This window comes from Petaurus breviceps, unplaced genomic scaffold (assembly GCF_028583685.1).
Source record: "Petaurus breviceps papuanus isolate PSGF00001 unplaced genomic scaffold, PetGlider_PUasm1.0 76, whole genome shotgun sequence".
NCBI lineage: Eukaryota > Metazoa > Chordata > Mammalia > Diprotodontia > Petauridae > Petaurus > Petaurus breviceps.
In genome coordinates this window covers 23,910,604-23,926,373 of record NW_027186473.1, presented here as the reverse complement: position 1 = coordinate 23,926,373, position 15,770 = coordinate 23,910,604, and the positions used below count along the sequence as shown (strand labels likewise).

Here is a 15,770-nt window from a genome sequence, read left to right as displayed (position 1 = left end):
AAATGAAAGATCCCCACCAGGAACTCCCACTGGTGAAATGAAAGGTTTAGTTAAAAAAAAATCTGCCAAGCACAATGGTTAGCTTTGAAAATACAAAGGCAAATTTGAAATACTTTCTGTTGTCAAGAAGCTTACACAGCACTAAATAGTGGAGACACGATAGAGACAAATATCTTCTCAACATAAATCTGAAGAAATCAATTAATAGATAATATGTACCAGATCAGCACTTGAAAGGTGAATTAGGCTAATTATGAAAATAACGGTTATGGCCAGTTATGGCCAACTTGTATTATAAAGATTGCTTTATCATCACTGGATGGTTTCTCAAAATGTCAACCCAAATTTAATAGAGAGGAGAAAATAATTTTCATGTCTTAAAGACTAAACAGTGTGAAGATGTGTGAATGGCCCAAAGAAATCATTTAGAATGGATTTCTTGGGCAGCCAGGAAGCACAGCGAGTAAGAGCACCAGCTCCAGTGTCGGGATGAGCTGGGGATCGAATCCGGGCTCAGATACTTAGCACCACACCCAGAAATAACTGGCCATGTAACCTTGAGCAAGTTACTTATCCCTGATTGCTTAAAAAGGAAAAATATAAAATGGATTTCTTGTAAGATAAAAGTTGATCATTGTTAAAATCGATATTTAATTCCACTTATAATTACTTAGAATGGAGAAAAACCCACATAAAATAAATTGTGGAAAATAATAAGACTTTAAATTGTTCATCTGTTTTCTGGACTACCATTTGAAGTCTTCCAAATTATCAAAGGGAAAAAAAAACAAAGAGAAAAAACTGTCCAAAAATAGGCATGCTATGATAATGACTGTATAAGACTAAGTCAACTTAAAAGATGAAGAAATAGAAAACCAATAATATTATTTTATGAAAACATAAGCAAATCTAAGCCCTTTGAAAATACTGTCTTTCATAAAAACCTACATTAATAACTGAATCTTTTGCTTTGGTGAATAGAGTCATCTTCTCAATCACAGAAATCCATTTTCAAAATGTTGCTTTAATAACGTGTTGGGAATTTCCTAAAAGTTACTCCATTAGTATTCATATCTATTATGGGAACTGAAAAATAATAAAACAAGCAGAAATATTCAGCTGTGATAATGTGAGCAACCGAGTTGTTTATTCACAATAATTCTAGAACACGCTGTGGTATTTAAGAGTATTAGGGAACATTATTTGAAAAGCACTGGTCCTTCTCTTTAGAACCTTGTTGTCTCAAAACTACCCTGTAGCTCTTCAGAACCCAAGGCTACCTTGATAACTCTCCAAGCACAAGGAACACTTTGTTTCCTCAGATTTATGAATGGCCTTTAATGGAGGATTACAACTCCAATTCCTCCATTTTCCTAGTGTCACTTGATTTAGTATCAGTGAAACAGGCAAGGGAGAAATAGGGCTTTGTTAGGAGATGCTTTATTGTCAGACAGCTTTTGTGGGCAAAACTCTACCCTTGAACTATGAAATGCAACTACTGAAACTTAAAAATGGTTAAATAGAAAAAGGAACTTAAATTATATGAACAGTAAAATTTTACCACAGTGTTTTGCCAGCATACATAAAAACTTCCTCTTCTTACTTAATATAATCTTGTGGGCACCAAGAAGGAATATTTTTGAGGCTGATTCTGGGTTATAGTAGTATGTATAGAAATAGCTGGGGAATCTTCTTCAACAGTTTCAATGACCAGAGAAAGTGACTGCGTCATTTCCATTGTAATTCTGGTGAATCTATGGGAAGTATGGCAAAAAAAAAAAAATGGATTCCAGATGGACCTAGAGAAAAAAAGGGGGGGGGGAAGCGCAACTGGTACTGCTGTTGTCAGATCACCATGGGAAGAATGATTTTGCAGTTTAACAACCCAAGGACATCATACTAAAGGCTCTGGACTCCGGTCATTGTAGGGAAATAGTCCTATGAATTTAAATAATTGAGACCCGAATACACTTTGGTTCATTTCCACAGTTCTTAGTAAGACTAACTTCCAATAAATAAGAGAGCAGCATCCAGAATTGTGATGGATGAATTAATGAAATGCAATTATTAAACATATAAATCATGCACTCTGCTAGATCCCATAGATAAAAAGACATGGGACATAGTCCTTGCCCTCTGGGAGCTTCTATTCTTATGGGGAAGAAAACTAAAGCATGCGGGCTATTATTATTAAAGTTTAAGTATATCTAAGTCTTTTGAAAATAATATTGTTTTTGTTTTTATAAAATGCTACCTTAAGAAATTAGAAGGAAGATGATTTTGTTTGTGTTGGTAAACAAGACCATGTTCCCTTTCCTATTATTTTAGTTTTTATACTTCATATTAAAACAGGGGTTGTGATTAGAGCCATGGAAAAGTCTTTGTCATGCCTTTTCAGAGGTAATGGTATTTTATATTTAATTACTATTGCCAGAGCAAGAGGAAGAAATAACCTAGTTGTAGTATACACAGTTGTACATGTATGGCAGGTGGATAGATAACAAAATGTGCTTCAAAATGTGTCTGAGATTGTTGGCTGTGAAACCTGATCTAGCATGTAATCACTCACAGACCAATCAAACTCCAGCCCCAGACTAGAATTTCAAGCTGAGTGGATTAAGCCAAGCAAGAAGAAAGTCCTGATCTTTCCATGGGACTGAGCATCCATTCTGGGAGTTGGCTTATAGTACACGTTTTGCCATTTGTTTAATGTATGACCATGAAAAAGAAACCCTTTCCTTTCTCATACTGCCACTATTGTCGCTGTTGTTCTTTTGTTCTGATTCTTATTGTTAATTAATATGTGAAATGAAGAGATTTGGACTAAATGATCTCCATTTTTTTCCTTTCAGCTTTAAGGAAAGTGTTTAGCTAAATCTAAAAAGAGATAGTAAAAAAAATCATGGATTTTTAACCCAGAATTCTTGCTAATTTTTAATTGAAATATATATAGAGAACATGCAATTTTACCATCTTCCTGACCCTGCTAAAATGGCACTTCTGTCTGTGTTTTGGGGTAATATTAATATTAAAAGCTTCTTCTTTAAATTTTTTGATGTAGTATTGTAATCACTATTTAAGGCATTGTATTGCATCATTATAATGCCACATAATTGATTTAAGAGATACTTTTAGAAGTCTTTACCAACTCCACCTTGAATGCAGATCTAGAACACAGTATGAAAAATTGTAGTGTGGAATGATGGTGGAGTTGTATAATATAGGCTATTGATTTTATGATATTGATTTCATATGTGAATTATAAATCTTTCAGTTGTGAGTTCTCTTTCTCTCCTTCACCAAAAATAAAAAATGATCTATCTATATAGAGATATAAATATGCATACATTCATGTATTTTACCTGCTCACTATGAAAGACTCATAAATTTAAAAATGATAAATCATTGGACTTGGAATAAAGAAGACCTGAGTTCAAATCCTGTCTTGCCTCTGATACCTCCTGAGTTACTCTGAGCAAGTCAATCTTTTTTTGCCTCAGTTTCCTCACATGAAAATGGACTTTATGACCTCTATGGTCTTATCCAAGTCTTGCTCAATGATCTTATTATAATCATCTAGAAACATGCTCTCTTCTAGGTTCCACACTTTACCTCTTTGACTCTCTCTATACTTTCAATAGTCTTTAAAGTATGTTTCAAATATGACTCAGTACAGGGGTGGGGGACCTGTGGCTTCAAGGCCATGTGAGGCTTAATCTTAACATAGGCAGAAGGAAGTAGTAGTTTATGGTAAATATGGTTCTTCATAGATTTTCAAGAATATACACCACTTCTCCATAGGATACTTTGTACTGTTAGCTTCAAGACAATCCAGTCTTGCCACATAGGACCAAAGAATTGAACTGAATAACATCAAGTTCTTCAGAATATCCATACATTGTCATTTTAAGGATAGGTCTTTTTAAAAATGAAAATATGTACCTTGTTGCAATATTATTGTTGCTGGTTATCAGTAAGCTCGTGAATACTGGCCTGGCCTGGCCTGTATAATTGAAATTTATTATCTCAGAAGTGTTCTGGGCACAATCCCATCCAAAATAATAACACTGATGGGGGGAAAAGATAATTAGACCTCATCAACCTACTCCAAAACTCCTACTTTCAGCTCACCACTTCATTGTTGATGATGTCAGGGATTATACCTTACAATATTTCATGCTTTTCTGTTTAAAAGATTTTCCCCTAAAGGTGATGATGTTCATATTAGTTGAATATTGAACATATTGTCCTCACTGTGCCATTGAGGATAAGGAGATCATTTAGAAGAGGCAATATTAGCTCTTCTGATAAGATCTGTTGAGTTTCGAATACTCTGATTGTTATGAACGATAGAGAGATTTTGTCTTCTGATAAAATAATGCAACCTTTACAAATGATAACTGTTTTCAGCACAAGAAACACCCCAAATTTTCACAACTTATGTGGGGAAACTGTAATGTGCATTTTCACAATAAACTTTAAGTGAGAGAATATAACTTGTTTGTTCAATTCTTAAATCAAAGATTTGAACATCAGAACTTAGATATGTTATTTTCAATGTAATCAACATTTTTTTCCCAGAATAGACTTTCCTACATTCATATTACAAACCTCTTTTCCTGAAAATATAATAATATTTATACTCATTAAAACATGTTTGTATTATGTCTGCAAATGTATAGCTAGAACATTGAAAAAGAAAAGGGCTTTTCAAAATCCCATATTCCCCAAATTACCATTTTTGCCATACTTTAAATATGCTTACATTGAATTCAAGCATACGTCGACCTATTACCTTGACTCATTAGTTTCTGTGTTTTCATGCCTTTTCCTGCTTCCTTAGAGAGGCTCAAGTGGTAAGGGAAATGGAGTTCAGTATGCTGAACATCAGCCTAGAAATTCAGATGCACTCAGTTTTCAAATGAGACTGATCATTCACTTACTCTGTGACCTTAAACAAGTCAAATGATTTTTTTTTATATAACTGACTCTTTTCATCAATGAACAAAAATAATGATTCTAGTTTTTCTCATTGTGCTGTTACTGCTAAACAAAAAAAAACTTTGAAAAGAAATCACAAAACACGTTGAAACACAAATTATATTAGATGGTAGTTTCTATTAATAATCTTTACACATTTTTAATAATGCCCAGATTTCCTGAATTTTGATATAAGCAGTTTTAACTACTGCCTCTTTCTTTCAGCCAACCTTTTGCAGACATTATCTCATTTATCCTCACAAGAAGTTTGCCTGAGAGGTAGGTGGGAATATTATCCCCCTTTATACAGTTGGGAAACCTGGGAGGCACAAAGACTAAAGCCATCCCCTTGTAATAATTCTAGACTCTCATTTTAAAGTGTTTTGTGGCAGGCAGATGTGAAGGGTTGTTGGATGTGAATAGAATACTAAATTTTAGGTGGATTATTTTGTAAAAATGTAGCCATGCATTGTTTTGAAACCATATATATATATTTCTATGGAATGAGGCAGAAACTATATTATATATTAATTACTACTGAGGTGATAAAAATAAAATGAAGCTACTATTAAATATTTAAATGGAAATTATAAATTTGCTAACAAATATTTGCAGAGATGCATTTTTATCATATATTATACATTGTTTTCAGATGTCAAAAATCTAATACAAGAGTATAGTTTATAGAAACTAATAAATTAAGTATTGTACCATTTTACTTTCAAGTTCATACAAATCTATTCTTTAAGCAAATTCTTAATTCATGAAATCCAAATTTAACAAATTTATTTTTGGAGGGGAATTACTTTAGATTTTTTTAAAAGATAATTTTGACAGGATATTGAGGAAGTGAAAAGGTGAAAATAAAATGTAATCTCTTTAACATAATAGCCTGTAACTTCTCTTTTTACTCTTTACATTGATCAGTGTTTTTCATTGATGAGTGATTAAGCTCCATTATATTCAGGAGTTTGCAAGAAGTAAATGATTACCTTATTCTTTGTATTTTTCCCTAATTCAAATAAAAAGACATATCCCACTAGAGAAAGCTTTAATTCCTTTTAGACCTATGAAAGAGACATCATATAGTAATTGTAGCTTCTCTTTACCTCGCTCTATCTCTTAGGAGTTCAAAATCCCTTTGGAGTCAGCAGGGACAGTAGTAACTTCATTTTATGAATAGCAATAATCTGACCCATACCCATAATATTTGCTTTCAAGACAACTAACCATCCATATTCACTGTATCAACCTGCAGATTGTTGCATTTTATTAAAGGAAGTAAGTGCAAAATAATATATAATCCCATGTTTTCTGTATTTGCTATATGCATGCATAATGAGGAATCCTCTACTGCCCCCAATAGCCACTATTAATCAATTTTTTTTTTTTGCCATTCCATTTCTTGTGGTCAAGACTGTCAACATATAATTCAAAACCTCCTTTGTTCAGTGATGGCAAATCCTTGAATTTGAAGAGCCAAACCATTTCCAAGAAAGCTGTAACTGATCCTTTTTCAGGATTTCAGCAATAGACATATTTAACCATGCTTTTATGCAATGGCTGGAGCCATTATTCTGTCAAAACATAAGTGTGTATATTCCCATTAATGTGTTTTTTTCCAAAGTCTAAAGTTGCCCAGAGTTCTCATTTTGCTAGAAGAGAAATATATAAGCTTCACTATTTCCTGAAAATTAGTTTCCTTTAGAATATTTTCTCTTTAAAGTAAAACAGAGTAATGGATATTATGTAGCAAAGCAGTAAAACAGAGATTTAAAGAAGAGGTGCTTATTGCAATGTCTAGCAATGTATTTTCTATTTTTTTTCAGAGAATTAAAAAGGAAGAATCCCGCCCCCCCCAAAAAAAAGATAATGTGAAAAAAATCTTCAATTCTATCAATGAAAACTTTTACTCTTTAGAGAATAATCCACCTTAAATTCATTCCTGTTGCTCATTCATTCCCTCTTTTAATGTTATTGAGTAAATTGCTAGTCCTATCTCATGTATATAATGATATCATATTATCCAGAAATCTCAAATTTAATTCCAGGAATTAACAAAGCACTTTTAATAGATTCTTATGAGTTCTGCCACATCTTGGTATAGTGATTTTATTTTTTGTAATTTCATGTAAGATGAAAAATTGCAAATGATCAATCTCTCTCTGTCTCTGTCTCTCTGTCTCCATCTCTCTGTGTCTTTCATGTCTCCTTTTGGTCTCAGGATCCTTTACATTCTTAAAATGTATGAATATCCTTTCCAATTTTTAAAAATTATTTGCATTCTGTCTATTGATTTTTTATCATATTAGAAATTACACTATTTAATATGTGTTAATATTATAATACTATTTTTATAATAAAAGTTTTGAATTTATGGACCTCTTGAAAAGATTTTGAAGATAAATGGGTATCACCAGATCATAATGTAACAACCACTGTTCTAGAGTAATGAAAATTTTGATGAATTCTGAATTGTTCATAAACATTTTCCAGTAATGATGAATGTCATAGACCTAGATCTTTTAAATTATTATTATTTTTAAACATATTGAATATTAATTTATATATGATACATTTTCTCTTTTCCAAATTTTTCCAAAACAATATATTCTTTTGAATGATAAAATTAGTGAGAAATTAATTTTGGATGCTTAGCCTCAAAACCAGATGAATTAGTTATCTTTAGTATAATATTTCAAAGTAAAAAAAAATGTGAAGTAAAATGTAGAAAATGTTACTTCTCCATTGAGAAAAAAAATGTTCCAGAAGGCAGGGGACATAATTTATGCCAAGAGTGGCATATTTATTGTCTATTTGATTGGTTGAAATGATGCATCTGGAGCAGTTACAGAAGATAATACTGAATGAACAGGTTTTCTGCAATGCTTTGTTAGTGATGCTGAACCACTATTTGAGTGCAAGTCCATGCCAGCTGCAGTTTTACTTGGTGTATCTTGTTGAGGCTTGTTTTAATGGTGCTTTGGGGGGTTTCAGAACTTAATTTTATATGTTAATGTGACATGCTGCCGTATATGTTATCGAGCTCCAGAGATGCCCATAAGTCAAAAATAACTCGATTCTATTGCCCTTCTGAATCTCACCCTAGGTAATAAAATGTTATCCACTCTGCACAAAGGTATTCCCAAATCATTTTTATAAGAGATTTAAAGTTTTATTTCTACTTTCATGTGAGGAATTTGCATACAATTTAAATTTTCACTAGACTCATTTAATGATAAAGATAACTTCAGGATAGTTCTGAAACCTTACATTCTGTTTCTTGGGGGAAAGGGATATTTGTTTTTGAAGGTAAACTATAAGAATTGTGTGTATTTGTGTGTGTGTGTGCATGCACAAGTGTGCTTTAAATCAGTATAAATTTATATAATTTGTTCAAGAATGCCTTGTATTAGGTTTGTGCTTTTAAATAACACCTGGATCTCAGAAAGCATGTCAAATGTTGTTATATGGAAATATTGGTATGCATGTGGATGTGAACACTATATATATTATATTATATCCAATATACATATATTAAATATATATAGATAGAGTGATTTATGTGTATGAGAGAGAATACATTTTTCACTGAGAATGAGGATATCATTTATAAACCTTTCAATGTGGTGCAAGAGGGGTCTTTGGATCAAACTTTGACTCTCTCACTTTTTACCTTTCAGTCTTCCATGAGCATAAGTTTCCTTATCTATATAAAAAAAGTTTGACCTAGATGATTTCAAAAAAATCTTCCAGATCTAAATCTATTACATAATATTTCTAAAGGCAAATGAATCAACTGAAGTCAACAATAAGAAATAATAAAAAAAGTTAACAAGATAGAAGAATTTCATTAAAATATATTGAATCTTAGCTTTAATAAATCATAGCATGATTTCAGTATAAAAGGTATAATTGTTTTTTTTTCCTATTCTTATCTAATTCTTCGCTGAATTACAATATCAGTGGGATGTAAATGAGTTGTTGTAGGACACCAGAGTCCTATCAAGATCTTTTCCAGCTCTAAATCTATGATCCTATTTGTGTATAATTTCATCAAGGAGCAGGAAATGAATTAATTAGCTAAACTTATAGTTTACTCATAGTAAGTAGTTTATTCATTTTAAGTACTATTTAATCAAGTAATATGAATTAGTTAATATAGTACAGCTTGAAAATCTGATATTTTCTTTATCTTCTTAGTACTCCCATTAAAATTTACTATTATTTAATATAAAATTAGGCCTTTAATAAGAATGCTATATTTACTATATTCATGTCTCTCTTAAATTTTATAATTAATATAGCAAAGTTTGAAAGAATTATCACAATGCAGAAATATTTTAAAGTACAAACTATAAAACCAAGAGATACTCACTTTGAATACATTTTTGACATAGTCTGTATAAGATAAATGTCTTCAAATCAATATTAGGATAAAACAATTTTTGATCCTCTATGAAAGATTGACTATTTTCTATTTCAGAATATACAATCACCTCAGAAAATATATTTGGTGAAAATTTTGTTATTTGCACATTGCCAAAAAATGAAATAACATTTTTTTGTTTTTCTAGCAGTGGTTTGAATGTCATGTTCATATGGTTCTTAGGTATCATTATTCTTGCCTTTGTGTGACAGACTGTGCTCCTTCCTTCCCCAAACATTTTTCATCATTGTATGGACACAACCGAAAACATCATCCATTCATGCATTCATTCATTCATTCTGCAAACATTATTTAGCACCTGCTTCACAAGGTATTATGCAAGTGGCTGTTGAAACAAATGAGACTTGTTTTCTGCCCAAGTTCTAGTGGGTGAAATGAGACATAAACCAAGAATTCAAAAACAAGGTATAATATGATAAATGTCAAGAAAGCTACAAAATCTTATGGGAGCTTCAGCATAGAGAAAAACTACATACATTGTAGAGGATAAAGAGAAACTCCATGGATTTTGTAGCACATGTTTGAATGGGTAGAATTTTAAGATGTCATCTATGGGTAGGGGAGATAGGACAGAACCTTTTTGCAGATGAAAAAGTATAGAACAATGGTAGACATAACTGTGGATCAAACAGTGTTTTAGTATAAATAGAATCTAAAATCTTGGAAGGGGGACAGGGAGAAGTAAACATGGAAACAAAATTTGGGACCAACACAAATTAAACCTTAAGTATTAGATAAAGGAGTTTACTAAGTAAACATTTAGGTGGCAGAAAATTTTTGAGCAAAGGTCTCATGTGATCAATACTGTTTCATAAAGATTAAGAGCAGTGAGCACAGTAACATGAAGGAGAGAGGATACAAGAGGAGACGCAAAGAGGAAAAAAAGAGTAAGAATATACATATAGGAGGAATGGCCTAAGGACAAATCTTTGGGGAGTATCCACCTTCTTTTAGTGGTTGGGAAAATAATATAAGACAGAGGGATTAGAGATTATTCAGACAGGAAAGAGAAGAACCAGAGAGTGATTCTTCTGGAATCAAAGGGAGAAATTTTCCAATCAAGAAAGAAAGAGAATGAGGACAGGGGTTTTCTAGTAAATGTTTAACAACTTTCTGGGGTGTAAATACTCCCATGAAAAAATTAAAAATCAAATCTTAAGCCAATTTGAGCTCACTCCAGCATACCCATGACAGGGAGACAACATTAACAAATGCAAGAGGGAATTTGAGATGGAATATGGAATAAAAATGTAAATACTGTCTTTCTAGAAAAATTTAATAAAGTAGTAGGAGCAAAATTCAGTTTACAAGAAGTTGAGGAAAGGAATGGTGGGAAAGAAGGGACTGGGAATGTTTAATTATTTTGATGGAGTTTCATTATGAAAGGCAGACCAAACTGTTTTAGTTAAATATTTCTGAGCAGTGTTCTGGTGCTGTATATACCATTTTAAAAAATCTTCAATACATTTGAGTGATTATTTCATCCAAAGGATCTTGATTCAGTATGTAAATGATGTAGAGTGAGTGTTGGTTGCATTTGGTCGACTCTAAAATTCTTTTGTTCTTTTTAGTATTGGTTTCCAGAAGGAAAATTATAAATGATTAAATGGTACTGAAGCAGATAGTAAAGTTGAGGATCCCCTCCCCCCTTTTCAGAATATGGAAGACTTGAAAGAACCAATGGAGAGAGAACGATTAGTGATTAAAGAGGGAAGATTTTGTTGATTTACCATTGTCTAAGAAGAAAGAGGAAACCATGGAAGACCCAAGATAGGAGAAAGGATTAGAATGGAAAAAAGAGTCATGTCTTCCTTAGAAACAGGAGGAAAGCATAATAAAATAAGCGAAGATATCTTGAGAGTGAGAGGATGAAAGATGAAATATATTAAATAATCTTGATTGATTGTTTCAATAAAGTATTTAAAGAAGTTATGGACTAAGAGTGGGAGGTAGGAATAGTATTAAATCAGTGAAAGTATTTTACTATTCTTTTGTTAAGCTATAAATGTGAGGTTTGATACATTTTCCAAAGGGCAAAACTTTTTCTCTTTCTCTCTCCTGTACTTATTTATTGTAAATGAACTGCTTCAATAGATTGACATCTGTGACTGATTGATGCTTACTCTGTTCCAGGAGGTGTGGCTACAGCAAAGCAAAGCAAGACCCAGAAGAGGAAAAAATGCATTTTCATAATGGGCACAGTAAGCACATTGTACAAATTTCCCCACAGTTCTCTCTGATTTAAGTTGACATTTCTGGGTAGGTATAGTAATATAATTAACCAAAGGATAGGTTTGCTGTTGTTTTTTCTTTTATATCAAGTATTCTATGAAGAATAGAGTATTTATACATGGTAATTTTTTATTGAAATGTAATTGGTAGATTTTGAGCATCCCTTTGCTACAAATTTTGAACACTGCAGGAATTTCAATAAAATCCTCTTTACACGGTATTAAAAATGTCACATTTCAAACTAAGTCTGTAAGTCAATTCTAATTTATATAAATTCAGTGGAGAAAAAATCTCTCATATTAATTATGGAAATTGAGTGTAAATGGGATTAGAAAAAACTTTCAGTATTCCCTCATTAAGTCTTTTCCCCCTCCTAATCTTATTTCGCTGTTCTCTTGTATTAGATAAGAATTTTCTGGAACAGGTCATATAGACCACTTAGTCTCAAATGACATGGATGATTTTAAAAGGTTGTAGAAATTTAAAGCATTATAATTTGACAAAGAAATGTAAAATGAATGTATGCTCTCTGGTTCATTAAAACTATGCCAGTGTTGCCTCATGAAATGTGATGTGTCTAGAATTTTCAAAATGTTCTGAGCTACCATACCAAGACAAATGTATACCAAGCACAGTATGTGGTGCTTCTGATTCTACTAAAAGTGCTCCTGCACAAACGCCAAGGAAGATTCACTTTCAGTTTTTATTGTATATGCCCAAATTTGGCAATATGTAACTGTGTGTGTAAATGAAATACTAAAATTTCTCTTCTGTTTTGTTGTCAAATGCCTGGATAAAATTAACTTCCTTAACTATACCCCCCCAATAAAAAGGAGTGTGTGTGTGTGTGTGTGTGTGTGTGTGTGTGAGAGAGAGAGAGAGAGAGAGAGAGAGAGAGAGAGAGAGAGAGAGAGAGAGAGAGAGAGAGAGAGAGAGAGAGAGAGAGGAGAGAGAGAGAGAGAGAGAGAGAGAGAGAGAGGGAGAGGGAGAGAGGGAGAGAGAGAGTGTATTCATTTGTATAGAGTTTGGCTGAGAATCAGAAAGACCTAGATCTAACCTCTAACAAGTGCTGACAAAGTGATCCTGTTGAGTTCTTTAACTTCTTAGAGTCTCATGCAATTAAGAAAGGAAAGATTTTAAAAAATAGAAAAGAAAGGGATGAAGAGAAGGAGATGATGATGATGATACAGAAGAAAAAGGGGAAGGAAATTTTATGTGTGTATGTATGTATATGTATATATACACACATATATATGCATATATGCACACATATACAAACCCACACACTATGCTATCCTATTCTAATATATTTGATTCTAAAAACAAAATTTGTGCCATGGCAGTACTTTTTAAAATTAACTTAGAAGACAAGATTTTGATAATTTAGGACTTGAGGATAGTAATGTATTAATGAAATTTGGAATCCTTCTCATCCATCAATATCATTTCTATTTTAATGTTGATTTATTTTTACAGTTAAACTGCCAGGAGTAAGAACTTATATTGATCCACATACCTATGAGGACCCTAATCAGGCTGTCCATGAATTTGCAAAGGAGATAGAAGCTTCATGCATTACCATTGAAAGGGTTATTGGAGCAGGTATGATGATGCCATTTAAGTATAAAATCTTGGATTTATGCATATATGTTTTGTTCATCAGTGCAGTGGAACACAGAAATTGTTTTGAAATATATGAAATTTAGTTTTCTCAAATGTAAAATAACAGATCAAATTTTCAAAGCTACTTCTTTTCTATTGCTCAAAAATATAACTCATGTAAATCAACATATGTCAACCTCTTGGATTAAAAAATTAACAGCCTCATGACTCAATTTTTGTCACAGCATTAATTTGGTTATCTTAGCCATGTAATGCCAATTTTTGATTATCTAATTGGTCAACGACTTTTGTTTTTGCTGTTCATTTTTGCCAATCATTCTTCCTTATTCAATAGACTTTGAATCATTTTAGTAGCCTCTATCACTAACACTTGAATAAACAAAGGAGAGGCAGGTGAAGGGAAATATACTACTACAATTTTTTTTGTTAATAGTTCTAATCAAGGTTAGTTGGATTGTAAGAATGAAAAAGTCATGGCTTTTACATTTTATTATTTTCTCTGATTTTCTTCATCTGGATATGTTTCTCCTTATGAGCATTCTTAATTACCTTTTCTGGCTCAAGAAATAAAATCTATATTCAGTAAGATATAGCATAGTATGAGTGTACTCAAATTATATATTATATTTTTTAAAAATTTGCTTTTTTGAGTATTTATCACGGCTTAACTATTAGATAGATCACAGCTTAAATATTAAAAAAACAGCTGTAGGAGGAAGAGATGATAATGATGGTGATGATGATGATGATGAAGAAGAAAAAGAAGAATGAAGGAAATTTTATACCTGTATTCATATACAAATCCATAGCTTAAGTATTAGATATCACAGTTTAAGTATTAAAAAACCCATAAACTTGGCAACCAGTCTAATGGGAAGAAGCCTATTCCATGTTAATCAAGAAAAGTTGAAATATACAGTCCATTACTGAACCAGTATTTGGAAAATGTCCAGGTAAGTATGAGTTTAATTTTCACTAGATGGACTTAAAAAATACCCTCAGCCAGTTATAGGCCATGATGAAACATCAGAAGAGGCTTTTAGCAGAGGAATAAAACTTAGTGTTATAGGCTCATAGATTTAGAACTGGAAGGGATCTCTGAAGCTAATAGATAAAAATAAAATCCAATAATTTTAACAGTCTGTTCATCAATTGGTCCTAATTAGAGCCATTTGACTCAAAATGAATGTTTTCCCCATCTCCTTCATCTTCATTACCAGGTGAATTTGGTGAAGTCTGCAGTGGGCGTCTAAAATTACCAGGAAAAAGAGAATTTCCTGTGGCTATCAAAACCCTTAAAGTGGGTTATACTGAGAAACAACGGAGAGATTTCCTTGGGGAAGCAAGTATCATGGGGCAGTTTGATCATCCCAACATCATCCATTTGGAAGGTGTTGTGACTAAAAGTATGTACCTACTTCTACTTAATTATGTCCTCTGAATACTAAACTCTGATTTTCTTTCACTTTATCTGATAGGTTGTGGCTTTTAGTACAAAAGGAAAACAGGTCTAGGTGACATTAATATTATCTAATGCCAAGTAATTTTGAAATGATGTGTTCCCGTTTTCAAAGATTCCTGGGCAATTTGAGCTTATCTGTAGATAAGCTTTGCTTTTAAGTAAAGGTGATCTTTTAAAGGCTATTGCACAAACTAGCAAATTCAATAATAACCTAACCTCACAGAACTATTAATCAGCGAATGATAAGAAGCAGAAATGGTGTTAATGTTATCTTTGTCCTAGTCCCACATCCCTTTATCCTAATGAAACACAATCCTCAAAGGCTAGGGACATGGTTCTAATATGAGTGTCATATCCACAGGTGCCATGCCACCTTTAAGCAGCCTTTTATAGTCAGCTGTATTTTTTTTCTTTCATTTTCTCCATTGAGGTATTTTAATAGCTCCCTGGAAAGCAGGAGCCTTAAAAGACTGAAAATGTCCCAGTGACAAATGTCCCTCAGGCTTCATTATTTCCCTTAAATCAGTAGCAACCTGTTCAATTTTGTCTCAGACTTTTTATGTAGTCTTGAGACCACAAGATGATATCCAGTGCTTCCCATCTATTTTGAAATTCTGAGGCTCTGGTACATTCCACAACAGGGTTTATTTGGTATCCTAGATAGTTTTTGGGTGCTTTAACAGCAGATGTAGCATGCCACATTAGCTACTATGCTGATGTCCTTAAGCATATAGAAATCCAGGGGAGATCTTTTAATAATTATTATATAGAGAAGAATAGGCAACTTGTCCAGAGAAAGAACTAGAAAGAACTAAGTTTTTATCCAGGTGGAAGCAAAATACCTGATCTTTTTCCTTCTCTTATTTGGTTTTATGTCCTCTTTACCATTTTTCATTCCAGCTGGTACAATCTGTCCTTATAACCTGACTAATGTATAATGTGAAAGTATTTACAGATCCTAAACTTGACTATAAACCACCATGGGGGGGAGGGGAGGGAGGAGGAGAAAATGTGAAACTCAAG

The 15,770-nt window shown here is 32.6% G+C and overlaps 1 protein-coding gene across 4 annotated transcripts in view; it reads left to right on the top strand.

The window, feature by feature from the left end:
- Positions 1-15,770, top strand: part of EPHA5 (EPH receptor A5) — a 520,714-nt gene that overhangs the window by 455,195 nt on the left and 49,749 nt on the right. For all 4 annotated transcript variants that reach the window (XM_069105317.1, XM_069105316.1, XM_069105315.1 and 1 more), the window contains 3 exons: positions 11,564-11,631; positions 13,139-13,264; positions 14,506-14,691. In XM_069105317.1, the coding sequence (XP_068961418.1) occupies positions 11,564-11,631; positions 13,139-13,264; positions 14,506-14,691 (380 nt within the window). The remainder of the gene's footprint in view (positions 1-11,563; positions 11,632-13,138; positions 13,265-14,505; positions 14,692-15,770) is intronic.